Genomic DNA, 27,826 nt, shown 5'->3' with positions numbered 1-27,826 from the left:
ATGCAAAATAGTTCTGAACTTTGCCCTATCCTGAGCCAGTCTATCTCTGACACACCTGCCCCTGTTACTCCATGTATAGTGTCAGTCCCTCTCATTCAAGGTCTTCCTCTCCTGTATTGTTACTCCATCGTTCCAAGCATGTTGTCCCTGGAGAAGGATATGGTCCCTTCTGGCAATATACCCAGAATATGTGAGCTGAAGCTTCAAAATCCTTGACTCCAGAGAGAGTAAATTGGCTTCACCCTCTCCAGAACAGAACTGTTTGTTCATTTGGCAGGCCATTTTATCATTTTATGTTCAATACTCTTCTCTGGCACTACCACTCAAAGGTACTCTTTTTTTCTGTCATCCTTATTCATTGTCCAGCTTTCTGATGCATAGCAAGTAATTGTGAAGACCAATATCTTACAGATCTATAATCTTAAGTGTTCTATATTTCAAAATTTATGAGTTAGTCATATTTCCATGAATATTCCTTAATAATACATAACCTCCATATATTACAAGGAGGCTTGAGTTTCAAAATCAGAGAAATCTTGTAATCTTCCAACAAGTTAGTAGTCTTGGGTTACCTGCTTACAGTTAGGAAGAGTAATACAGTCAGATAATACACTATTTCTTTCCAAGTGTTTAAAGAACCTTGGTGGCACAGTGATTAATTGCTTGACTCCTAAACTAAAGATTAGTTGTCCAAACTCACCAATCATTGCGCAGTATAAAATATGACAATTTATTTCCCTCACAATTAAAGCCTTAGAAATCAAACAGGCCAATTCTACTCTGTCCTGGAGAGTGACTATTAGAGTTGATTTGATTGGAGTGGGTTTTTCCAAGAGCTTACAATGAAAAGGTGGTAGAGATTACTTTTTCTTTTTTAAGTAGAAAAAGTTTATGAAAAATTAGTTACTTTAAAATGGCTTGGAAATCACTCATTGATACAACCCTAGATAAAATTTTAAATATACCAGACATAAATAAATAAAAATTATTTCCAGGAATGGAAATTGATTACAGAGAAGGGAATGAAAATTGCTTTTAAGAGATCCCAATTAGGATTTTTTTTTAAAGAGAACTCTTATTCTGTCAAAGCTACTCTTTGATTGAGCTATTCCTTTTGGGTTCAGCTTAACCATCCTAAAAAAAAATAGTTTCCTTTATCCTATTTCTTGGAGAGGGACATCAAGCTTGGCTAGGTGGAGGGACAGCAAAGGAGAGGAAAACCCTCAATCAGGTGGATTTACACAGTGCAACAGTGGGCTTGGGTGTGTCAAAAATTGTGAGGATGGCACAAGAAAGGACAGTTTCAGATATGTTATTCTAGGAGGCACTGAGTCATACTTGACGATGCTAAAATCAACAACTATTATAGAACATCCAAGAGATACTTCAAGAAACACTTCAGTAATAGTGAAATATTTATGTTCTTAATAATCTAGGATTTTGTAAATATGTTATTATGATAAGTTGAAGTATTTTGTTTGGCCAATATTAAGCAGCAATTCAACAATTATTTACATAAATTAAAAAATTTCTAAATCCTACATATTTGTATGAGGAAAATAAATGCCTAAAGATGTGTCTTAAGAGTGAACCCATTAGTCATCTAAAGCAGTTTTCAGACCAGTAATATTCCTGTGTCAGACTTAGGCGTCAAATATTGTGAAATTAGTTATATTCAAGAGCAATTGTATTGTTAAACCATTGTAATAGATAGCTACAGAAAGCAGGCTCTTTGAACTTCAGAGGCTGTCAAGATGACATTAAATAATGAAGGTACTAATGTTTTTTAAAGCAACAGGACTTTAACAAAAAAATTAGGCATTATTTTGTTCTTTAATAACGTTTATTTTGATCTTTAGTTTATAAATTCTTTCATATATTTTGTGTGATTTAATCTTTCATAATCTTGTTATAAAAGGAAGGCTTAAGATACTAAGCTATTCCAGATAGACAGCTGTGCTAATTCTAAGATTCTGTGTGCTGGTACTAACTGATACACATCTTTATTCTCCTTTGGTTACTTTTATTCTTTTTTTCTTATTATTACTATTTGATATTGTTATTCTTACTTGTAACTTAAAACTAAATCTTTGTTTAAAATTAGACTAAATGAAAACAGTATGTTTGATATAAAATCAAGTATGTTACAGAACATTATTCTGTCTTCAAAGGTACAAGATAGCATGTGCTCAAGAACAGAAAAACATTTTTGTTTCACATAATTTTTAAATATTTAAAATGAAATTTTATTTCTATTATTTTCAATTTGTCTTCTAGATACTATATTTCGAAAGGTGCTATAGTGGATCAACTTGGAGGAGACCTAAACTCAACTCCACTGCACTGGGCAACAAGGTTTAATTTTACTCTTGGAATTTTTTTGTTGTTTCTCTCTTATTAGTCTATAAACTAAGCAAAATTTTAAAAAACGATATGTGAAAATGAATAGAAGAATTTATACCAGTAATTAATATCATTAAACTCTTGTGTTACCTGCATTGAAAGATCAATGTTCCAAATATCCTTAGGGAGTTAAGGAGATTCAATTCTTTATGAAATTGAGTTAAACTTTAGAGTTGTAAGTGTATACTTTTGTAGCCTAAAATATATTTGTGATGGGAAAGCTAACCTCTACATGAGACTATTGAGATCATATTGAAATAGAATGAATAATTTTATTATTTAAATTATGATCACATTAAGGCAGTTTCTAGTGTCTCCATAAATTGCCAGAAAATGTTTCTTTAGTTAAGACTTTTAAGAACTATAAAAATTTAAATATACCTTGACATATAATTATTTTAAAATATCTTTAAAAGCTGTTTTTATAATCTTTTCTACCATTCTCCTAATTATAAAAGCTCTCTCTATATTGTCCTGTTTGAAATAACTTTATAAATGTAAGTGTTCATTCTTCTATGTTTTAGACAAGGCCATCTTTCCATGGTTGTGCAACTAATGAAATATGGTGCAGATCCTTCATTAATTGATGGAGAAGGATGTAGCTGCATTCATCTGGCTGCTCAGTTTGGACATACCTCAATTGTTGCTTATCTCATAGCAAAAGGGCAGGTAAAATATCACAATTAGTGTGGAATTCAGTTAGATACTCTTCATGGTTTAAGTCCCTTATATCATTGGGGCTACATGTATAACCTGGTGATATTTAAGTAGTAATTTTTTTATATCATGACAATAAATAAGTATATAGTTAGTTTGATGTCAACAGTTATTGATGTAACAGTTTGATAAACTAATTTAGTTCATTTAACATAAAAATAAGAAAGATAGTCATGATTATAAGTTTTGTCTGAGAATAATAGAAATGACCCTCGAAAATTAGGAAAATAATCTTAAGTATCTCTTTTGTCACTTAACCACCATTTTTTACTTATCTGAATTCATCTAAACATATTCTGAAGTCATTTACTGTTTTTTTATATTAATTACTTCTTGAAGATGATAATTTTTAAAGCTGTTTCTCAGTTTTTGCTGTCTCAAATAATGCTGCTACTCCCTGCTTTCAGTCTTTTCTCCATCTGTCACAGTGTTGCCTGTGTTAACATTTGTCTTCTTGACATTGAGAAGCAACCCATAATGAGGCTGTATTCAGTATGGAGAAAAGATTGAAACTGTCAGAAACTTCATTTTATTTGGATCTATACTTAACACCCTTGATACCATCAGTCACAAAATCAGAAAATGTATTGCACTGGTAAAGTCTGTAGTTCGAGACCTCTCCAAATTATTGAGAAGTAATGATGTCATTTTGAGTACTAAGGTGTGTCAGATTCAGGCCTTGGTCTTTTCGATCACTTGCTATAGATTTGCGAGCTAGACAATGAATAAGGAGGACAGAAGAATTGATGCCTTTGAGCTGTGATGTTGGAGAAGAGCACTGAACATTGCATGGATGGCCAAAAGAATAAGCGAAGTATGTGTTGGAAAAGGTGCAGCCAGAGTGCTCTTGGGAGGCAAAGATGATGAGGCTTCATCTCACATACTTTGGGCATCTTGCTAGGACCTGATGCTCAGAAAGGTGGAGGATCAGTAAAGGAGAGGTAGACTAGATGAACTGACATAGTGACTGCTGCAGTGGGATCTAGTGTGTCAGGCAATGTGAGGATGACACAAGAAGGACAGGGTTCAGATCTTTTGTTCATAGAGTCACTGTGTGTTGTACTTGATTCAGTGGCACCTAACAACAACAACTTCATTGGTTGTCATAAAACTTTTCCCCTTATCTTGGTTGTGCATTGACCATTGCTATGGATATAATATGACGTGATAAGTATATTTTGTAGCAGCAGTCATGGTACTAGTTTTGGGATTTTTTTAAGTCTTGCTTCTCTTCAGTTTAATCTTTCTATTTTTAAGGTAGAAGGCCCTGGTGCAGGTATAGGTTTACTGTGTTGATTTGTTTAGTACATACATGAAGTTCAAGAGACCCTGTTAAGTGAGAAGCAGACAAAGGTGGCATCTGCATGAGATCGTTGTTTTGTATTTGTGACATTAAGTAAATGCAGCATTGGGTAGTGCCTGTAACATATGGCAGAGCCTCTAGTGGCTTCTGTATTGTGGATATACATTTATAATGCACACTCTTTTTCTGTGTTTTTTTTTTTTATCTGAGAATGAAAATATTTTTTATGTTTTCATAGTCTTTTTGTTAACTTCTTTTGGGGTTTAGATGATTATTGTAGACTTCTCTGGCATAATATCTAGGTTATAAAGTGTCAAAGAGCAAGGATTTCTGACCGAGTGGCCTTTATAAAAAAAAATCACATTATGATCAGTGACTGATACATGTTGTATTTTCCATGAATAAATTTTGTATGCTTTCAGAAATAACTTGTTCTTAGTGTAAAATGTTCAGGCTTATTGGAATATGAAATTGAAAAGGAGGTAACACCTCTTCCCCACTGTTCAAGATAACTTCCTTTAGCATATATTCATTCAGAGGCACTTCTCCATTGCATATTACATTTTACTTTGGGTGGGTTCCAGAGCTGTTTTCTCCCACTTCACTTACTCACTTTAAAGGATTTCCTTGCAGTTTCTTGATCAAGTCAGGCAGGCTGTTGGCCACAAATCTTTTGTTCTCACCATTGTTTCTTGACATATTCTTTCATGAGGTATTTGCACAACATTCCCTCTTTTGCTTCAATCACATCTCTGTTTACATTTTGTCAGTTCCTATTCCAAATTAAGGAGCTTTGACGGCCTAATGGGTAAGGAGCTGAGCTGCCCACCCAAAGCCAGGTGGTTCAAATCCACCTGCAACTCCATAAGAGAAGAAATGGACAAAGTTTTCATGATAGGATCTGACTCAGTGGCACATTGCAACATTTCCATTTCCAAGCATTCATAAAGTTAGCATATTTTCATTTTCTCCTTCCCATTGCTGTATTTTATAATGTGACTTTTCATAATTTTTCTCAGTGTTAACTTTGTTATTATGAATTGGATTGAATTACTATTGATTTTTAAACTTTAATATCCTTTTATTGATAGCTGTTACATATGAAGAAATAAGTATATATTCTTAATCAGTTCTACTTGTGACAATATTATATGCTTAGAGCATATAGCAGAAAGGACTGGCTAAACAATAGCAGTTCAAAGCTACCAGCAGCTCCGTGGAAGCAGGATGTGACAGTCTGCTTCTGTAAAGATCAGAACCTTGTAAACTCTATGGGTCATTTCTGCTCTGTTTTACTGGGTTGCTGAGAGTTAGAGTTGATTTAGCCCTGGTTATGGTTTTGCATAGGATATGTAATGTTTCCACACAGCTTTGTCAGTCTGTTGATCATGATTTATTTTAGTTATACTGTTAAATATATTTTCTGTTCACTATCAGTTCTTTTGTATAGTTTTCAGTGAGAAAAAGAATAATGCTAAAAATTGTGAAGCCCTGATGACCATAGAATTCTCATAAAATTGATCTGGGCTTGTTAATTATTTTTCCCAGTAGGGAGTACCTTTATTTTGAAAGAAATATCAAGTTTCAACCTCTGACCCAGAGAAAGAAAGCTGAATTTTCCTTTTTTTTTTTTTAAAAAAAAAATAAACAACACAAAAAACCCAACTGCAGACATGTGGAATGCAGTTTTCACTTTATTTATAGAATTTTTAAAATACCTTTTAAAAGATAATCATATTCACAACTATGAAGAAAAAAAGAAACCATATGAATTTACATTTTTTGTTTTAATTAGATACTTTAATTTTGAGTTTTCCTGAAACCAGAACAGTGAAAGTAAAATGAAATCATATCTATTATTTCTCATAAAAGAAACTGTGAAACTGTCACTTCAAAAATAATTTTTTTAAAGTTACATTACTGCTTTAAAAAAAGATAGCATATATATTGTATGACTCTGTCATCCAGTTGGTTCTGACTTTGAGGGACCCCCACTCAGGTTTCCTAGGCGAGAGATAGCCCATATTTTCCCCACAGAGCCATTGGTGAATCTGAACTAAACAAAAGAGAGAGAAAAATTTTCACAGAAAGCAAAAAGTTCCATAGGAGGGGGAAGTTATCATAGTTTGGCTAAGAATAATATTCATACATATTTATAATAATGTGAATATCGAATATTTGTATAACCAGAGTTATAATCTGAGAGGACGAATGGAGAAATAGTACATATTTATTATTGAAGTGTGATACAGAGAGGTAGAGAAATTCTCATCTTTTTAAAAAGAATTTGTAGAACTGAAAATCAAGAAGTCACAATTATAGATAGTTTACTAAGAGGCATTGTAGTACATATGAAAATAATGAATTAAAGAAAAAGTAGGGAGTAAGGGAAGGGTTTGCTTTGTTATCCCAAAGTTTGCAGAATTACCAAATTAAAAAATGTGCATGTCTAAAACACAGAGAATGACCCTTTTTTGTTTATTTTTGAGCTTACTAAAAAAAGGGCTTTTTTGTTGTTGTTTTGAAATGCCTAGAAAGAAACAGTTTTGATTTTCTTTACTATGAGTCCGTATGTTTTTCAGTGACTTTAATCACATTGTAGCTTAAAGATCAAAGTTGGTCTTAAGTGCAGACCTCTAAAAAAAAGATTAAAACACTTTAAAAGAAAAACAATATTGTATGTATATAAATAAATCATTGTGTGTATATGAACTATTTAAAATATTTAGTGATAAAATAATGAGCCACTTTTGACTAAGTAGTAGACTATTGACTTCCCTTTAATAATTAAATGAAGTTTCTTTTTTGAAGTAAATTTGTTAGGAACTTACACATTTTCATTGTATGAATTTTTCCTTTTTATTCTGTCAGGATGTAGATATGATGGATCAGAATGGAATGACTCCTTTAATGTGGGCAGCGTATAGAACACATAGGTATGTGACCATTATAAACTATTTATTTGGGTCATTTACACACTTAGAAAATTAGAGGATAAGGAAAATTAGCTAGTTAATACTTTACTAATATTTATAGATGTTACTATCAATGTTTAGTATATAATATAAATCACCTGTTTATGTTCTCTGGTGTGCTTCTGTGCCTTAGTAATTTTAGTGTCTTTGGTCTATTAGTTTTCTAAACTTTTTCTAAGAATGGAAGACAGGGTTATCTTCAAAATAATTACAATTTTTTATGATTTGCATATTGAAAAAAATAGTATCAGTAAGTTTTCTTAAATAATTTTGGAGCAAAGAATTTTCATTGCCATCTCAAGTTGGAATCAACTTATAGCTGACCCTCCAGCGGATTTTCAGGAAGCTGTAAATTGCATAGGAAGAAATTGCTCATCTTTTTCCCTCAGAGCAGCTGGTGGATTTGAACTGCCTGGGAGGTACAGAATTTGGGTCAGCAGGGCAATTCTCTATAGACTATGTCATCAGAGCTCCCTATTTTGGAACAAGCTAGATTTAAGTAAGAATTTTAATATTATTTATTGGTATAAGAATTAATGATGTAGATTCTTAGATCAGAAATAAAAAATGTTGATGCCAAGTATGCCATCCTTTATGACCATGTTACCTTATGTGATGTAGCGTATATAAATAATATTTCATCTTAGAATCTAATTTCATATTAACTATAATATTTTTCAGTAGGTTAAGATAGAAGTGTTCCAAAATGAGATGAGAGTGTAGTTATAATTGGTTTAGTATCTGTAATTATTTCTATAATTGAAACTAGGATTGTTGTTGTTGTTTTTTTGTTTGTTTTTTTCCTTTTCAGTGTGGATCCAACTAGATTGCTTTTAACATTCAATGTTTCAGTTAACCTTGGTGACAAGTATCACAAAAACACTGCTCTGCATTGGGCAGTGCTAGCAGGAAACACTACAGTCATTAGTCTTCTTCTGGAAGCTGGAGCTAATGTGGATGCTCAGAATATCAAGGTACATAAATCCTTTTTATTATGGGAAATGCAGGTTCCAAGATAGGAATTTGTTAGCAAAACTTAGATATGTGCAGATTTTCAAAGTTAGGTGAAACTTCTAGTCCATTTCACCTATTCAGCAAAAAAAAATTTGCTTTCGAAGACTAGATTTGTACTCCATTGTGTAACAGTGAAGTACTTTTCAGATTATAGTGACATTTTCATTCATGGATTATTAATTGGCTTTTTAAAGTTAAATTCTGTAATCTGTATTTTTGTAAAAGCAGAGAACCATTTTTCTGGTTTCTTCAAGATACTTTCAGAGAATCACAAGTTTAATTTATTTGTAGTTAAACTACATTATATATAATAAATCTTGAGATCTTGTTCATTCTTTTGTCTTGATTTTAAAGATCAAGTTATTTAAATGTGATAAACACATTATTATTTTATAGAACAGCTTTCCCGTAAATGCTGAACTAATCTAGGAAAAATCTGTGAAATTACATTGAGGAATTAATACTTTCATCTGAGCCTTATATGGAGATGAATACAGCTATCCTTGGTGAACAGGTCGGATTGATTCCAGGACCTCCACAAATACCAAATCTGCAAATGCTGAGATCTGTATATATAATTGTGTAATAACTGATGCGGATCTTCCAGTTATAGTTCAAATTATCTCTATTACTCCTAATACCTAATGCAATATATAATAAAACAAAGCAAAGTCAGTTCTCATTCCTTACACCCTTCCATTGGGGTTCTGAGGCTGTTAAATCTTAGTAAGAGAATGCCCATCTTTCTCCTGTAGAACCACTGGTGGATTCAAACCACTGGAGATGGACTTGGGCTAGACCACCAGTGATATGTAAATTGCACTTTATGCTTCTGTTTTTCAGAAATCTTTTTCCCAACCTCAAATACTTTTTAAAAAATTTGGTTGAATTTGTGTATATGGATCTTCTTGGTACAAAAAGTTAACTGCAAATAGAAGATCCGTTGGTATTCTTAAATAGCTATTCTCGTTTTTAAAACATCCCGGTTGCAGCATGTATTTCAGCAACAGTTTTAACACATTGCCGCACGCTTTTAAATTGACTGCTGTACTTAGAAACCCCCTTTTTTTTCAATGTATTAACTGTCATTTGTGGCAACATGTTAAAGATCCTGAAACAACAAACTTTTAAACAGCATCTTTCAGTAATGTACATTCATAAAAGAACTTTGTGCTCGCTGAAAAATATTTTTTAATCTTGCCTAATTCAGAGTGTTTTTTTCAGTCACATTTCTTAAAAGTATCTGTGCTAGTATGAAGGAAAGTCAAGTCATTTAATAATCTGAAACAGCCAATCAAAAAGTAGGTTATCACTTGCTGGATCAGGGCATCTGTTATATTTTCATGAATATTCTTTCTCTAATTAATTTTTATAGAGATTAAAGTTGTGTAAGATAGATTAGACTATTTACATGAAGGATATTAGGGTCACACTCAATCTTTAGAAATGGAGAGTTCTATCTACTTTAAAATATCTAATATTGAAACTTTTAAGAAATTAATGAAACCACATTGTTGTGGAGGTCCCCCCCCCTTCTTTTTTTTTTAAATTAAGTCTTTGTTCTACCTCAGAGTGATTGGAATATTTGCTAATAAGCATAGGGAAAGGAGAAAGTCAGTGTATTCTAGAACCTGACACATTATGTACACCAAGTATTTGTTGACTGATGAAAGTTTCCATAGCTTGAATTTTATACAAGATGCTTGTCATAACTCTACCACTGTCTATCTCTATGACTTCACAAATTGGTGAGCAAAAATTTTCCTTTTCCAAAACATACTCATAACATTTGGATTAGTTAATTTATCCTAATACCAATGCCCTAAAACCTAAGAAAGGAGCATTTGGTTAAAACAAGAACAGTATTCCTAAAAGAAGAAAAGATTCATTTAATTGCATCATAATTAACCTAAATTTCTTTGTTATGTTCACCTTTCTTTGCTTCTAGAGCCATTCTTAGAGTAATCATGTGCCAAGTATACATAAACATGTTTAAAGTTATATTATTTAAAAATTAGAGCCAGTCTCTGTTGGGCAGATGAGTCTTAATGGATTTTCTGCCAAAAACAATTATCAGTATAATGAAATGACATCAAGACTAAATAATCAGAACAAGATGACTTCTTGTTGTTTACCATCGAGTCAGAGTAGCTGTTGTTTACACAGAATCAGAGTAGCTGACCCTCCAGCAGGTTTTCAGAGGCAGTAAATCATACAAAAGGAGATTGCCTATCTTTCTCCAATGAAGCAGTTGGTAGATTTGAACTGCATACCTTTGTGTTTGCTGTGGGAGGATATTAAGACTGTTATCCATGAAGAATGCAAAAGGTTATTACAAAGGCAGAAGAGGAAGAAAAGACTAAGGTGAATGTCAGACAAGATTCTGAATATTGCACTAGAGCGCCGAGAAGCCAAAGTAAAGAGAAGAAGTCAAGAAATTAAGGAGCTGAATAGAAGATTTCAAAGGCCAGCTCGGGAAGACAAAGTATTACAGTGAAATATGCAAAGAGCTGGAGTCAGAAAATCAAAAGGGCCAAACTCGCTCAGCATTTCTTAAGCTGAAGGAATTAAAAGAACAAATTTAAGCCGTGAGTTGCAATACTTAAGCGTGCTTTGGGCAGAATATTAAATGATCCAAGATGCAGTAAAGGAATATGGAGTATACAGTCACTGTACCAAAAAGAATTGGCTGACACTGAAGAATTTAATGAAATGTATAAACAAGAGCCTGTGGTGATGAATAAGTTCAAGCTTCCCTGAAAGAATTGGCAAAAAACAAGGCTCCAGGAATTGATGGTATACCAGTTGACATAATTCAACAAACAGATGCTACCCTGGATGTGCTCACTAAGTTGTGCCAAGAAATCTGGACAACAGTCACCTGGCCAACTGACTGGAAGAGATGTCCCCATCAAAAAAAAAGTACAGAGTGCAGAAATTATCGAACAATATTATTAATATAACATGCAAGCAAGAGTCTGCTGAAGATTATACAAAATGACTGGCACAGTACATCAACAGATAACTGCCTTAAGTGCAGGCTGGGTTTAGAAGAGGCTGTGGCACTAGGGATATTATAGCTAATGTCAGATGGATCTTGGCTAAAAGCAGAGAGTACCAGAGGAGTGTCTAAACAAAGGCATTTGACTGTGTGGATCACAACAAACCGTGGCCGATTCTGAGAAAAATGGACATCCCAGATCATTTGATTGTGCTTATGTGAAACCTATACTTGGTCAAGGAGGCAGTCTTCAGAACAGAGGAAGGAGACACTGCGTGGTTCAGAATTGGGAAGGGTGTCTGCCAGGGATGTAGTGTCTCCAAACCTTTTTAATTTACATGCAGAGCAGATCACCTAGGAAGCTGGGCTATATAAGGAGGAATGTGTCATAAGGATTGGAGGAAGATTTATCAACAACCTGCAACATTCAGATGACACAACCTGCTTGCTGAAACTGAGGACCTGAAGCGCTTATTGCAGAAGATCAAGGATTGCAACCTTGGATTGAAGCTCAACATCAAGAAAGCAAAGATTCTTGCCACTGCACCGGTTACCAACTTATGATGGATAGTGAAGAGATTGAGATTATTAATGTCTTTAGTTTGCTTGGCTCCACAATCACCACTGTTAGTTACCAGCAGCCAGGAAATCAAGAGATGGATTGCATTGGGGAAGTCGGCTCTCCAGGACCTCTCTAGAGTACTGAAGAGCAGCGGTGTCGTCTGTAGACTAAGATGCACATGATCCAGGCCATAGTCTTTGCAATTGCTTGCTATGTGTCAGAAAGCTAGACACTGACTAGGGATGATAGAGAGTTGATGCCTTTGAGTTTGGTACTGGAGAAGAGTGTTGAATATACCATGAAGTGCCAGGAGAACAAGCAGATTTGTCCTAGAGAGGATGAAGCCAGGCTGCTCCTTGGAGCCAAGGATTCTGAGGCCTCATCTGACATACTTTGGGCATGTTGCAAAGAGGGACATCATGCTTGGAAGGATGGAGGGATGGAGAAAGAGGGAGACCACTGATGAGATGGATTGATACCATGATGGGGTAATGAGGGTAGGTGTGTAAGAGACAGTAAAGTTGGCACAGGATAGAACAGTTTTCAAGGCATTTGTGCATAGGATCACTATGAATCACAGGTGACTCAATGGCACATAAAAACCTTTGTGTTTCTCTACTGTTCATAGGGCTTTCAGAAGTCTGTTATTTAACAAGTGGATGGCCAATCCTGCATCTTAGTCTGTCTTAATCTGGGAGCTCTACCATAACCTGGGTAACCCTTGCGGTATTTGACATATTAGTGGCATAGCTTCTAGTATCACAGCAACCTGCAAGTTATCTCACTCAGTACACCAGACTGACAGCCAAGTGCTGTACCTAACTAATACAGACACAACAAACTGACAAGTTAGATGGTAAGTCAATTAAGAAGGGAGTATGTAAGGGTTGTATTCTCTCTCCCTATCTATTTAAACTGTGTGCTGAGCAAAGTATTCGAGAAGCTGGACTCTGAAGAGGAATGTGTCATCAGGATTGGAGGAAGATTCATCAGTAACCTGCGTTGTGCAGATGATACAACCTTTCTTGCTAAATTAGGTAAGGAGGACTTGAAGCACTTGTTGCAGAAGATAAAAAAAAAAATACAGCCTTCAATACGGATTGCATCTCAATGTTAAGAAAACAGAGTCTTAACTACCAGAGTGATAAGTAATATCATGATAGATGGAGAGAACATTGAAACTGTCAACAACTTCATCTTACTTGGATCCACATTTAACACCCTTAATATCAGCACTCAGGATAATCATGGGACTGGGAAAGTCTGCAATTAGGGACCTCTCCAAATTACTGAGGAATAATAATGTCAGTTTGAAGACTAAGGTGTATCAGATTCAGGCCATAGTTTTTCTGATCATTTGCTGTGCATCTGAAAGCTGGACAGTGAATAAGGAGGAGAGAAGAAGAATTGATGCCTTTGAGCTGTGGTGTTGGAGAAGAGTGCTGAACATTCCATGGAGTGCCAAAAGCACAAACAAAAATATGTGTTGGAGAGGGTGCAGCCAGAATGCACTTCAGAGGCAAAGGTGATGAGGCTTCATCTCACATACCTCAGGCATATTGCTAGGAGGGGCTTTTTCTTGGAGAGGAACATGATGCTCGGAAAGGTAGAGGGTCAGTGAAGGAGGGGAAGACCCTTGACCAGGTGGATTGAGATAGTGACTGCCACAGTGTGTCATGTGTCAGGAAGTATGAGGATGGTACAGGATAGAACAGGGTTTAGATGTGTGGTTCATAGGGTTGCTATTGGTTGTACTCGACTCAGTGGTGCCTAACAACAGCCTTTAAACAGGTAGCACAGTTCCTTACCACTAAGCAGAGCTTCCTAAACGGGGTAACGGCAGTTCTCAGTTCTTTTTTAATCTAGTCATAAACATACTCAGATATTAAAAACATTTTTCTATATCTATATGATGCTTTAAGGAACTTCTTTTTGTCATACTTTGTAGGCATTTGATATGTGCTTTGTAAATTAATACCTTTTCAAATAAATAATAAAGATTTATATTCCATTACATCAACTTTTACTAGTTTTATGGATTTCTCTATTAGAGTTCCTTCTCTTAAAACTTAAGATTTTAAACTAGATTTAGTAGAAGTAATCTATGGTGAGTATTAGAAAAATGAAGGTAAGAGATGTTTAAAATTAGTTAAATGGTATTTAAATTGTGTTACTCATGTTTTGTAAATTTGAATACCACAGTCGTTTCAAGTGAAAGGTAGCTTCATTTAACTGGGATAGTTTCATTCTTCTCTCTATACACAGCAGAGCTCTAATATGCCAAATAACTAAGTTCATCATTGAATGTAGAGTTTTTGTTTAAATTCCTTTTTATTTGTGTTTTCTAGTCACGTTGTTTTTACCAATGTAATTGTATCTTCCTCACGTTGACACATATGCTTATAATTTGACTATTGACAAAATTATTTTAGGTTTAATTACCTAGTAGCCTCTAAGAAGACTTTCTAACATTTTTTAGAAGGGAAATCAAAGTCTGGACAATTACTTAACATGCTTAGGTAACGTTTGAACTCTTTGAGGAAGTGTCCTTTCCTCCACCAAAAACTCACTGCAGTAGAGTTCTAACCCATAATAATCTTCTAGAACAGAGTAGAACTGCTCTTAGTGTTCCCAGCACTGTGCATCATAGTAAAGGCAGACTGTCATGGCTTTCTGTCAAGGTGTGTGGCTTGGGGAATTAAAATGATGGACTCTTATTTAGCAGCTGAACACTTGAACCATTGTACTTCTGGGATTCCTCTTTTTATCCATGTTGTTGTTGTTGTATGCCGTTGAGTTGGAACCATCCCATAGCTGATCCACCAGTGGGTTTTCAGAGGCAGTAGATCACATGGAAGGAAAGTGCCTGTCCTTTCACAGAGCATCTGTTGGATTTGAGCCACTTGGTAAGATTGCAACACAGCTTCTTACTGTTAGACTATCAGAACACCCTCTTTTAATTCATATAGGAAAACAAATAGGTTAGCTTTAAAAATGTCTTTTTAGTTTTTTAAAAAAATACAGATGAAAGTATTAAATCAGAACCAGGTGCATTTTCTATTATACACTTGCGTATCTTAATATGCAGAATTCTAGTAACATAGGATCAGTTTGGCTATATAGGAAAATATTATTATATTATAGGAAAAATATTCCTATAAGTTTTCAAAAACATTGTGGAAATGCAGTAATGGAGGCCAGTTTTTTTCTTTTATCTATTTTTTTAATCACTCAATTTTTTAAGAAATACTTGTTCAGTGCTGTGAAGTCAATATTTGTTCAGTGCTGTCGAAGATGGAGGGACAGTGAAAGAGAGGAAGACCCTCAACCTGGTGGATTGACATAGTGACTGCAGCAGTGGACTCAAATGTGTCAGAGATGATGAAGATGGCACAGGATACAATGGGGTTCAGATCTGTTGTTAGTTAATAGGGTCACTTTGAGTCATACTTGACAGCACTTAACAACAGCATGGGGTCAGCAGTGTTGAAGGGATGTGTTGTTATGTGCCATTCAGTCGTTTACGACTCAGCAAACCTATGTACAAGAGCTCTAAATGATGTTCTATCCTGTGCCAACCTAGCCATCTCAAACGCACTTATTCTCACTGCTCCAGTCACAGAATTGATCCATCTCATCGAAGGTATTCCTCTCCTTCGCTGCCCCTCCACTCTGCCAAACATGATGTCCCGCTCCAAGGACCAGTCCCTCCTTGCAACATGCCCAAAGTATGTCAGATGAAGCTTCAGAATCCTTGACTCCAAGGAGCATTCCGTCTTCACCTTCTCCAGGACAAACCTGTTTGTTCTCCTTGTAGTACATGATATATTCAACACTCTTCTCTAGCACCAAAGCTCAAAGGCATCAATTCTTTTTCTGTCAACCCTATTCACTGTCCAACTCTCTGATGCATAGCATGTAATTGCGAAGACTATAGCCCAGATCAGGCGCACCTTATTCTCCAGCCTGACATCATTGCTCTTCAGTACTCTTGAGAGGTCCCTCACAGCCGACTTTCCCAATACAATTCATCTCTTGATTTCCTGGCTGCTGTTACCAAGAGTGTTGATTGTGGAGCCAAGTAAACGAAAACTGTTAACTATCTCAATCTCTTCACTGTCCATACTGATGCTGCCAGGTGGCCCAGTGGTGAGAATCTTTATTTTCTTGATGTTGAGCTTCAATCCATATAGGAGGCTGCAGTCCTTGATCTTCTGCAGCAAGTGCTTCAGGTCCTCCTCAGTTTCAGCAAGCAGGATTATGTCATTTGCATAATGCAGGTTGTTGATGACTCTTCCACCAATCCTGATGCCACATTCCTCTTTGTACAGCCCAGTGTCTTGGATGATCTGTTCTGCATACAGATTGAAAAAGTATGGAGACAGAATACATCCCTGATAGACCCCCTTCTTGATTTTGAACCATGTGGTGTCTCCTTTCTCTGTTCTGACTACTGCCTCTTGGCCCAAGTATAGGTTTCACATTAGCACAATCACATGTTCTGGGATTCCCATTCTTCTCAGAGTTAGCCACAGCTTGTTGTGATCCACACAGTCAAAAGCCTTTGCATAGTCAGTGAAGCACAAATAGACATTCTTCTGCTATTCTTTGCTTTCTGCCAAGATCCATCTAACATTAGCTATAATGTCCCTAGTACCTTTTCTAAATCCAGCCTGTACATCTGGCAGTTCTTTGTTGACATATTGTTCCAAACATTTTGGATAATTTTCAGCAGAATCTTGCTTGCATGTCATATTAATGATATTGTTCGAAAATTTCCGCACTCTTGTTAGGTCACCTTTCTTTGGAATGGGAACAAATATCGATCTTTTCCAGTCAGTGGGCAGCTAGCTGTTCTCCAGATTTCTTGGCACAACTTAGTGAGCACATCCAGGGCTGTGTCTGTTGAAATATGTCAGTTGGTATGCCGTCAACTCCTGGAGCCTTGTTTTTTGCCAATTCCTTCAGAGCAATTTGAACTTCCTCCTTCATCACTGTAGGCTCTTGCGCATATGTCATTTCATGAAATTCTTCTGTGTCAGCCAATTCCTTCTGATACAGTGACTCTGTGTATTCCTTCCATCTTCTCTTTATATTTCCTAGATTATTTAACATTCTACCCAAAGTATCCTTAAGTGTTGCCACCCGTGGCTTGAATTTGTTTTTCAGCTCCTTCAGCTTAAGAAACACTGAGCGAGTTCATCTCTTTTGATTTTCTGACTACAGCTCTCTGCACATTTCATTATAGTATCTTGCTTTGTCATCCCGGACTGCCTTTTGAAATTTTCTGTTTAGCTCTTTGATTTCTTCCTTTAGCTTTGGCTTCTTGGTGCTCTAATGCAATATTCAGAGTCTCATCTGACATCCATCTTGGTCTTTTCTTCTTTTTCAGCCTTCGTAATGATCTTTTGCATTCTTCATGGACGGTTTTCTTGATATTCTCCCAGAGCTCGTTTGGCCTACGCTCATTGGTGCTCAAGGCTTCAAACCTGTTCCTGAGATGGTTTTGAAATTCGAGTGGGATAGACTTAAGATCAAATTTTGGTTCTGTGGACTTTATTTAATTTTCCTCAACTTCAGCTTGAACTTGCATATGAGTAGTTGGTGGTCTGTCCCACAATCAGCACCTGGCCCGGTTTTCACTGCTGACATTGAGCTTCTCCACTGAATCTTTACACAAATGTAATCTGTTTGATTTCTGTGCATTCCATCAGGTGAGATCCATGTGTATAGTCTGTGTTTATGTTTCTTATAGAAGGTATTTGCAATGAATAAATCATTGAATGTGCAGAACTCTTATCATTCTATCTCCAGCCTCATTTCTCTCACCGAGCCTGTGTTTTCCAGCTACTGATCCTTCTTCCCTGTTCCCAACTTTTACGTTCCAGTCGCCCATTATTATCAATGCATCTTGATTGCATGTTTGATCAACTTCTCAGAGCTTGCATTCTATTGAGGATGTGGACAAATATAAATGAGAGAGGAAGGGGGGAAAAAATCAAACCACTACAGGAAAATATACACTCGTAGAGGACTTAGAGGACCATTTTAGCCTGTTGTGCTTCTTGAACTTACAAAAAACATTAATAACACAAGTTCAATACAATTTAAATAATTTCAAGTATGTCTTACCTTCATTGTAGATGAGAGTAGCTTGGGGGGGGGGGTCACATTTCTTTTATGACTTGCATGATGAGGAGGAGTCAGTTATGCATAGTTATGTGGGGAGAAACTTTTTATGCCAAGGAAACTGCAAATGCGAGACCCTAGATGTGACTAAGCTTGCTGTGTTTGAAGTACAAAGGGAGGGATCACCGAGAGAGGCAGCTGCCAGATCATGAAAGACTAAGATGAAGAGCTTTGTGTTCTTATAATCTACTTTTTGTTTTAAGTATTTTTAAAAGATTGCTTTGGTTACTGTGTGTAGAATACATCAAAAAGAAAACAAAGGACAGAGAACACTTACACGGTTATAAAAAATGGTGCAAATGACAATAGTTTAGGTTAAGATAGTAAACATATATATTGATGGAAATGAATGGGTTTAGAGTTGATTGTTAGAGTAGAATATAATGGGTAGTTTAGATATGGGGTGAAAAGAAACATCATTGTTGACTTGGGCTTTTGGTTTGAGTAACTGGCAATGATTGTTTAATGAGGCTCTGATTTATATTTTTTCAGGGGATAAAATATGAATGACTTTAGTCATGTTAGTTGGTGCCTCTTAATCTTGTGGAATGTCAGATATACTGATAAATGACTGCAAATTTTCAAAGAGAAAAGTTCACTTTTAAAAAAGGAAAGAAAACTTTGATTATTTATCTAGAAATGTGACCAATAAAGTGCATTTATCCAGATAAATTTATCCAATTTTTATTTTAAAACTTAAGAGAAAATCATATGACTTTTGACCCGTGAAAGTCCTATGTGTTAATAAATTTTGTTTTATAATCATTATGAAGTTAGTGTTTTTGTTAGTTTCCTTAGAGTCAATTCATGACAACCCCATGTATTCAAAGTAGAACTATTCTGGGGGGGTTTTCAAAGCTGTAACATTTCAGAAACAGATTTTTTAGGTCTGCCTTCATACTAACCTGTACTGTTCTCAAATAGCTATTTTCTAAAACAGATTAGACTTAAACTTCTTAGAAGTCTATCTAGAGACTTACCCTTATAAATTAGTAATTCAAGTAACAAATAATTATTTTTTAATCAAAGAAAGATGATAATGTTAGGTGCCATCGAGTTGACTATGACTACTCATAGCAATCCCTGGAATAACATATCAAAACCTAGCCCTATCTTGTGCCATAAAAATAAGATAGAACTTCCTTTGAATCCTGGTTGACATTCAATAATATGTAGCTTTTTAAGATGACTCTTTGGATCTTTGGAAGAATCCAAACCATTTACCTCCGAGTCTCACTCATGACAATTCCATATGTCAGGCTTGAGCTATCTCTAGCACTTGTCTCAGGGTATAACTGTCGTGTGTGTCAAAATAGAACTGTGCTCCTTCTGCTTTTCAGTTTCTAATTGTTGGAAGTAGGCCCCTGTGGTAGGTCAGGTGGATTCAAATCTCCAAACTTTCAGGTAACATCTAAACTGTAACCATTTATAGTGCACAAAACTCCTTAGAATACCTTAGGGTATTAATTCTTAAACTAGAATCTACTAGAGAGTTTTTGCTTAGGGGAGTGGTACCTTAGACCCCTGAAATACTTTAAAAAAAGTTTACATTTATTGGCACTTCTCTGTGGGAGATAATCACTTTAGTGGCTTCTATTAGATATGATTCAAAAGAGTCCAAGAATCACTGTCCTAGATAATAGATACATAGAATACATACATATCTTTTGTTGTTGTTAAATAACAACAGTTTTTCCAAATAAATGATTTGGAGTATGAAGGGGGGAGATTTTGGCCTTTATGATAGGATCTCATTTCATGATCTTTTACAAGTAATTTGACAAATTGAATTGTACTTGGGGGCACATTAGTTTCTATTAGTGCTACCTATATATTCGTAAGATTTTTCTTTATTATATCAAAAGTAAATTTAACTTGTGCAGAATGTAAAATTACTGAGTTTTGTTATTAATATATAGAGAAGTAAATGACTATCACATATTTTCTTTAAATAAGCTGAGAAACTGTTTTCAGAAAATAGTTTCCATTATTTCTTATGTCATAGACCTAAATGGTCTGTCTTTAAGGAAGAGTTTTTGTTAGTTAGACACAACTTTTAAGTGATCTTTTACCCTAGCTCTGCTTCTAACTAAAATTTTTTAAAAATTTATTACCAGTTACATAGTCAATGAAATACTCCATGTAGACTCCTGTTGTTATTGTTGTTATTTATTATTTTGACTGATACATGGAGTAATCCAATAGATATTTGATTTGGAACTTTGATTTTAGTATATTTCTTCAGATGAATTGTGTGCTTATTTTGCCAGATGGATAAAAGAACTATACACATGTAGTCAGATGACTAGAGAAGTAGTTGAAAGATTTCTTAAAAGCTCCCTCAATCTTTTTATCTAGGCAATCCTTAGGTGTCACATGGCCCTCTAGTGGAAGGGATGCTCAGCTGGACCGAGGCAACAGCAGGATATTCAATGGGAGTTGTTACCCAAAGGGATTGCTTTTATGCAGGTAATCTTTATAGTTTGGAATAATTAGCTGGTTCTGACAACTTAGGCTATACAATTTTGGAGTAGATCAGGAGATATTTTATAGTAAATAAACCTGTTTGTGGCAGACTGCTAGATTAGCCAATTCTTTTTTAAATACCATTCGTATTTTTACAAAAGGGTTGGTTATTTCCACTTTTTGTTGTTGCTATTGACAGTCATTGCTGTTGTTGGTGGTATGTTTTATTTTGTTGTTTGTTTTTATTTTAAATTTATAAAAATAAAACGGGACTCCATCCTTTATAAAAAATTATACCGTACAAATATGGCACATCAAATTCCTTATTCTTTGGTTCTTTTCACTGAATTTTGTGAAATAAAATTTCAGTGTGTTTTCTTTTTTAAGCAGTTTTGAATATCCTGAATTGATTACTTAATTTACGTTTCTGAAATGTTGACAGACATTTTAAGTTTCACTCTTCTCTTTTAAAGTAAAACCAAACCCACTGCTATTGAGTTTGTTCTGTCTCTGGCAACTCTTCATCGAGCATCTGAGTCTGTAGATCTTTATAGGATGAGACTGCCTGTCTTTCTCTGGTGCAGAGGCTGGTGCATTTAAATTGCCACCCTTTCAGTTAGCAATACTGCACTTTACACACTGCTCCACCAGGGTTCTTTTTCTAGTTAAAGAAGTAAAGAAATCATAACAAATTTGATGGAAATATAGATGTTAACCAATTTGCAAGGAAGATTTTAAATTAGTCATGGTAAAAAGAAACAGATCTCAAGTAAAAAGTCTTATTTCTTATTTCCCTTTCACCTGCTGTTTAATCCATTTCATTTACACTGTCTTGCATTCTTTTTTCTTGGGCTTAAATAGGATTATATAACTTTGAGTTTCACTACTTTCTGTTACTTGACTCTTTTCGGGAATTCTGGAGGGGTAAATGAGTTTGAGATAGGTCAAAAATATCAATCCAACACTCAGAGTTGTAGAAGTTCACTTTTCTTTATCTTCTTATTATTTTCTTAAGGTTTATCATCACAGAAATTAAACAAACTTGTAATAGTTAAGCATTATAGGAAGATGTTTCATAGTAGTAATTACTACTCAAATAATTTGAATGCCTAAAGATAAACTTAAAGATATCCTGTGATCCAGCAAGGACTAAAATACCTACTTTTTGATTTGCTCTCTGATTCAAAATTCAAGCAAAAATAGAATCTAGAGAATGAAAAATTAATACATTTTCTGATTTTTGGAATGGGAAAACAAAATGCATAATAAGTTATGATTTAGATTATCTGAGGAATTAACTTTGTCATCTGTCAAAATGGTAATGTCAGTGAACTAATTCTATAATCTTACTGTATTTATAGAAATGTTTTAAAAGCTAGTAACTACAATAATCTTTTATATCTAAGTTTCTCTTACTTATATTATCAGGGTGAATCAGCACTTGATTTGGCAAAGCAAAGAAAAAATGTGTGGATGATCAACCATTTACAAGAAGCAAGGCAAGCAAAAGGATATGACAATCCATCTTTCCTTAGAAAGCTAAAAGCTGATAAGGTAAACCCATAACTGAAGATTGCAGTAAACAGTTACAAACTTATGACTTATTTGTCCTTTAAGCAAGTTTTATCATTGCTTATGAAGTGAAATGGGATCTGACCTTAGATTTTGCAGTTTGGCATATTAAGCTTGGTACTGCTAGAATAACAAACAAATTAAGATATACCATGCAACACATATGCTGCCTATGTGCAGGCAGGAGGTTTAAGATTCTAGCAAGGCTTCAACTTAAAATTTTTCTTGTTCTGGCTGTCTTTGCAGTTCATCAGAACTTAAAAACCCTAGTCTTGTTCAGCTAATGATTCCTCAGCCATGCTTGAACTGAATAGATCCAGTTGGAAGCCACGAAGAATTGTTACAGATGTACTTAGGAACAGATCTCATTCATAACTTGGAGACTGCCTAAATAACTTTTTGTTTGTTTCTTTGTTTCACATTATTTACAAAAGTTGTAAACTATTAATAATACCACATTTGCCAAGTCAATGCTTTTTTTACATTTAGATTCATTTATACAAATTAGTTTATCATGTGCAAACCATCACCGATACCTGTTTGTCAAGTTTTCCATCACAAAAACAGATAGGATCTGTATATTAGATGTTATTCTTTATGGCTGTACTTTCTGTATATTTATCATTTTTAATTTAGTCATTCATTAATGCCATTTTAATAACAGTACTTCACCCAGAATAAGATAAAGGTACACAGCAGTTTCTCAGGATGCTTTGTTCCCTACTTGGGCTGTTAGAGAATTAAAACTCGTGGTTTTCGCTTTTGAATTGACACATAGCTGACCTCCCAGTGTTTTCAGAGGTTGTGAATAGCACAGGAGGAGACGGTCCATCTTTCTCCCACAGAGCCCTTGGTGGATTCAAACTGCCAGAGAGGGACAGCTCTTTGCAGACTATGCCATATGAAAGTTCCACACGTTGTTGATGGAAATTTTGCTTCATTCATTCAGATGACCGTTTATAAGTAGTGGATAAAAATAAAAGTTTCTCTTGATAGATGCTTTTGTTAATATTATAAATAATTTAAAAGTGTTATCCTAATTTGCCTTGTTTAGCTACCTAAAACTCTAGTCCTAATTAATTATGCTTTCTGGGTTTTGGTGATGCATTGTAACTTCTTAAATTAATTTGCTTTTTTTAGAACCATTTTAATTTCTAGAAAACTTTATATAGAACATGGAGTTTCTTCTTCTCTATAGTGTTTCTCCTATTATTATTATTATTATTATCATCATCATTATTCTCTTGTTTGGTGCTTTGTCACAACTGATAGACTAATATTGATAGATCATTATTAACTATTGATAAAAGTTTATAGTTTACATTTAGATTCATTTTCTATTATACAGTCAAAATGAGTTTTGACAAATGACAGGTTTTGTATCTACCATTATGATATCATACAGAACAATGTCAGTTTCCTAAAAATACTCCTTGTCTTCATCTCCTTTTCTCTGTAATTTATTTCAAAGAGACTGAAAAACCTGTATTCTTGAAATCTCTAAGGAAAGCCAATTAAAATATTACTGTATGTATTAATTTTTAACTGTGACTATAACATTCTTCTAAGTGATATAGCACTGGTCTGTCCATTTGCTGTGTAGAGGTAACTTGTGTTGCTGTGATACTAAACACTGTGACACTGATGTGTCAAATGTGATAATGGTTATGGTGGACAGTGTTTGGTGGAGCCCCCTGATTAAAACAAGCTCTGAAGCAGGAGTGGAATCCACTTCAGAAATAGATTGCCTCCAGAAACTCTATGAATAAGGAGAAACGATGAAAGTTATACAAGTGCTCAGGTCTTTCATTCATAGGGTCTCTATGAGCGTCTATGACTTGATGACACTTCAACAACAACAAGAACATTAGCCCAATTACCTAAAAATAAGAATTTGTACAGTGTAGATTCCTTGAACATTTTCCACAAAAGGGAAATCTTTTGACTTGATATTTCCTTTATAAACATAATAGTAGTCTATCTACCAACTTGTTAAATCATAACTTCACCGACACTAAGCTTTGACTTACATATATTTTCTTCAGACTGCTAGTGGGAATATTATTTGTGTTACTATAGTCAGCACTGATCTTTTGTTAGGACAGAAACACAAATGACAAAGGGAAAGCAGTGCCATATTTATTTGCAGACATTCAGACTCTTTTAATGAATTGAAAAATACTTTGTTCTGCCAGACATTGGAACGATTAGATTTATGATTTATAAATTTACCTTTCTTCACGACTAATCATATTTATGTATTCCTACTTTGACTATAAGATGCAATATAGGAAATGATTTGTTTATTTTGATTGTGCTTTATTCTATAACATTCAGAGCTGTTTTGCTCAAGTGAAAAATGAATAATGTCTCATAGTAATTCTCAAAAAACACATTTTCTTCAACTCATAGTGGCGTTTCATTGGCTTTCTAAGGCTGTAAGTTGTAACAGGAAAAGACTGCCCATCTTTCTCTATCAGAACGGTTGGTAGATTTGCACTGTAGGAGATGTGTGGCTTTGGGTTGGCAGGACAACTTACTACAAACTACGCCACAAGAGCGCCTCATAGTAATTAGTTTAATAATGTCTTTTTTTACTTTGGAAATTCCATTAATCTATTTTTTCATCTTGTTGAATGTAGTGTAAATTCCAGTCATAGGCAACTCATAGTGACCCTATGAATGAAAGTCCTCATAGTGACCCTATGAATGAAAGTCCTCAACACTTGGGTGCGTGACTTTCATCCTTTCTCCAGGTTCATAGAGTTTCTGGAAGCAAGCTATTTACGGGATTGTGTATAGTCAGATAAAAATTATTTTGTAAAGTTTAGGTGATGTATTATGTAAAGTTGTGTATATATGTAAAGTCAAATGTATTGTACATTAATAAAACAAAATACTATTCAGTAATAAAAAAGGAATGAACTATTGATACATGCAACATCCTGAATTAATACTTAGAGAATTAATTGGAGTGAAAAAAGACAATCTCATTGGGTTGTAAACTGTATGACTATTTACTTACCATTCTTGAAATTACAAAACTTAAAAATGAAGAGCAAATTAACAACTGATATTAAGAAAGCAAGGATGGGGTAGGAGACAAGTTGACTCTAAAAGGGCAACATAATAGGTTCCTTGTAGTGATGGAAATACTCTGATTCTTGCCTATATCAATGTCAGTATACTGGTTCTGATACTGTGTTAAGATTTTACAAGAATACTACCACTGATGGATTGAAGCTCAACATCAAAATACAAAGATTCTCACCACTGGGCCAGTCGACAGCATCATGATAGACTGAGAAGATACTATGATTAACAGCTTCAGCTTGCTTCGCTCCACATAATCCGCACTCTTAATATCAGCAGCCAGGAAATCAAAAGGTGAATAGCATTGGGAAAGTCTGCTGACAGGGATCTCCAGAGTACTGAAGAGCAGTAGTTTCGGTCTAGAGACTTAAGATGTGCCTGATCCAGGCCATGTTCTTCACAGTTACTTGCTATGCATCCGAGAGCTGGACAGTGACTAAGGATAATAGAAGAAGAATCAATGCCTTTGAGTTGTGCTCCTGGAGAAGAATATTCAATATACCATAGACTACTAAGAGAACAAATAGATCCTTCCTGGTGAGGATGAAACCTGGCTGCTCTTTAGAGGCAAGGATTTTAAAGCTTTGTCTGACATACTTTGGGCATGTTGCAATTAGGGACCAGTTTTTGGAGAGGGATATCATCTTGGAAGGGTGGAGAGATGGTAAGAGAAAAAGACCCAGGATGAGATGGACTGACTCAGTGACTGGGGTAATAGGGACAGGTATGTCAGAGACAATGAAATTGGTTCAGGAAAGAGCAGGGATCAGAGCTGTTGTACATAGGGTCATTAAGAGTTGGGATGTACTTGGCAGCACAACCACCACCATTGAGGGGACCTGGATGAAAGCATACCTGGGATCCCTCAATATTATTTCTTACAACTGCATATGACTTTTCACTTACCTCAAATTGTTGTTAGTGTGTCGTTGAGTAGGAAGTGACTCATGGCTGACCCTCCAGTGGATTATTGAATAGGAAGAGATGGCCCATCTTTCTCTCATGGATTAGCTGATTTATTTGAACCTTGGAGAGGGTGAAAGCAAGTTTCAACTGGCAGGCTAGGATTTTGAAGCCCGTCTCACATACTTTGGGCACATAGCCAGGAGAGACCAGTCCTTGGAGACGGACATCATGCTTGGAAGGGTGGAGGAACAGGGCGGGAGAGGAAGACCCCAGATGAGATGGATTGATATAGTGATGGGGCAGTGAGGGAGCGTTTGTCGGAATTAGTAAGACTGTCTTAGGACAGGGCAGGCTTCAGAGCTGCTGTATATAGGGTCACTATGGGTTGCAGGCGACTCAATGACACATAACAACAACAACCTTTGGGTTGCCAGCACAACTTGCAAAGTATAATTTAGGAATAGTTTACTGAATGGCAATTTCTAAGAAATAGGTGTATAACTTTTCACTAACAAATTTATAACATGTGTGGGAATTTCCGTAATGCTAGAGAAAATAAATTTCTCATAGCTTTTTAAAAAGTTTAGGGAAGTATCCAACCCAGAAATTTTACCTCCAGGTATCTATCCAAGTGAAACGAACTTTTGTTCACACAAAAATCTTGAATGCATAGTTTATAATTTTTTTGTAATCACCAAAACCAAGAAATAACTCTGTTCCCTCATCTTTGGAATGCATATACAAAACATACATCTGTGTAATTAAATACTACTTAAACAAATGATTGGTATATATAGCCAACATGAATATCAAATGTATTGTTTGAGTGCTTGACTATTAGTTGAAAAGTTGTTTTGAATCTACCCAGAGATGCCTCAGAAGAGAGCTTTAGAAACCTGCTAAGATCATATTCTTGAAAACACCTGAGATTGCTATGAGTTGGAATAAAATTTGTTAGTAGCTAGTATAAATAACAAGTGAAAAAAGCTAGACTTAAAAGTCTGCTTTCTTAAAGGCAAAGATGTAGAAACAGAAATTATACCAGTAGTTGCAGGGACTGGGTCTCAGAGCACAGAGAAGTGGAGATTACATGAGTTCATATAACTGCTATATATCTTGATAGTGGTGCTAGTTACTAGACTATATATGTTATTCAAAACGCAGAGAACTACACATTAAAACAAAAGCTCAAACCCCTTGCAGGCTAGTTGAATTCCAACTCGTGCTGACCCTATAGGAGCACTAAGTAAACTGCTCCATAGGATTTCCAAGGCTGTAAATGTGCACGGAAGCAGACTGTTGCTACATCTTTCTCCAAAGGAGTATTCAGTGGGTTAAAATTACCAGCCTTTTCAGTTGATTCAGATGCTTCACCACTATACCACTTGGGCTCTTTACTGTATACTGAGAATTTTACTGTACATAACTTACAGCTTGTTGTTGTTGTTGTTATGTGCTGTCGAGTCGTTTGTGACTCATAGCGACCCTATGCACAACAGCCCTAAACCCTGCTCTATCCTGCGCCATTCGCACTGCCTCTGACACACCCATCCCGATTACCCCAGTCACTGAATCAATCCATCTCATAGAGGGTCTTCCCCTCCTGCGCTGTCCCTCCACCCTCC

General features: G+C 35.4%; 1 protein-coding gene across 1 annotated transcript in view; it reads left to right on the top strand.

The window, feature by feature from the left end:
• The window catches only part of ZDHHC17 (zinc finger, DHHC-type containing 17), a 102,288-nt gene that overhangs the window by 48,688 nt on the left and 25,774 nt on the right, over positions 1-27,826 (top strand). The window contains exons 5-9 of the mRNA XM_006882587.1: positions 2,278-2,355; positions 2,928-3,072; positions 7,295-7,359; positions 8,210-8,372; positions 22,059-22,184. Of these exons, the coding sequence (XP_006882649.1) occupies positions 2,278-2,355; positions 2,928-3,072; positions 7,295-7,359; positions 8,210-8,372; positions 22,059-22,184 (577 nt within the window). The remainder of the gene's footprint in view (positions 1-2,277; positions 2,356-2,927; positions 3,073-7,294; positions 7,360-8,209; positions 8,373-22,058; positions 22,185-27,826) is intronic.

The sequence above is a fragment of the Elephantulus edwardii genome, unplaced genomic scaffold (assembly GCF_000299155.1).
Source record: "Elephantulus edwardii isolate Elephantulus edwardi_28Jun2011 unplaced genomic scaffold, EleEdw1.0 scaffold00021, whole genome shotgun sequence".
In the NCBI taxonomy this organism is placed as follows: domain Eukaryota; kingdom Metazoa; phylum Chordata; class Mammalia; order Macroscelidea; family Macroscelididae; genus Elephantulus; species Elephantulus edwardii.
The sequence above is the reverse complement of the archived record's forward strand: the minus strand, read 5'-3'. Positions and strand labels throughout refer to the sequence as shown.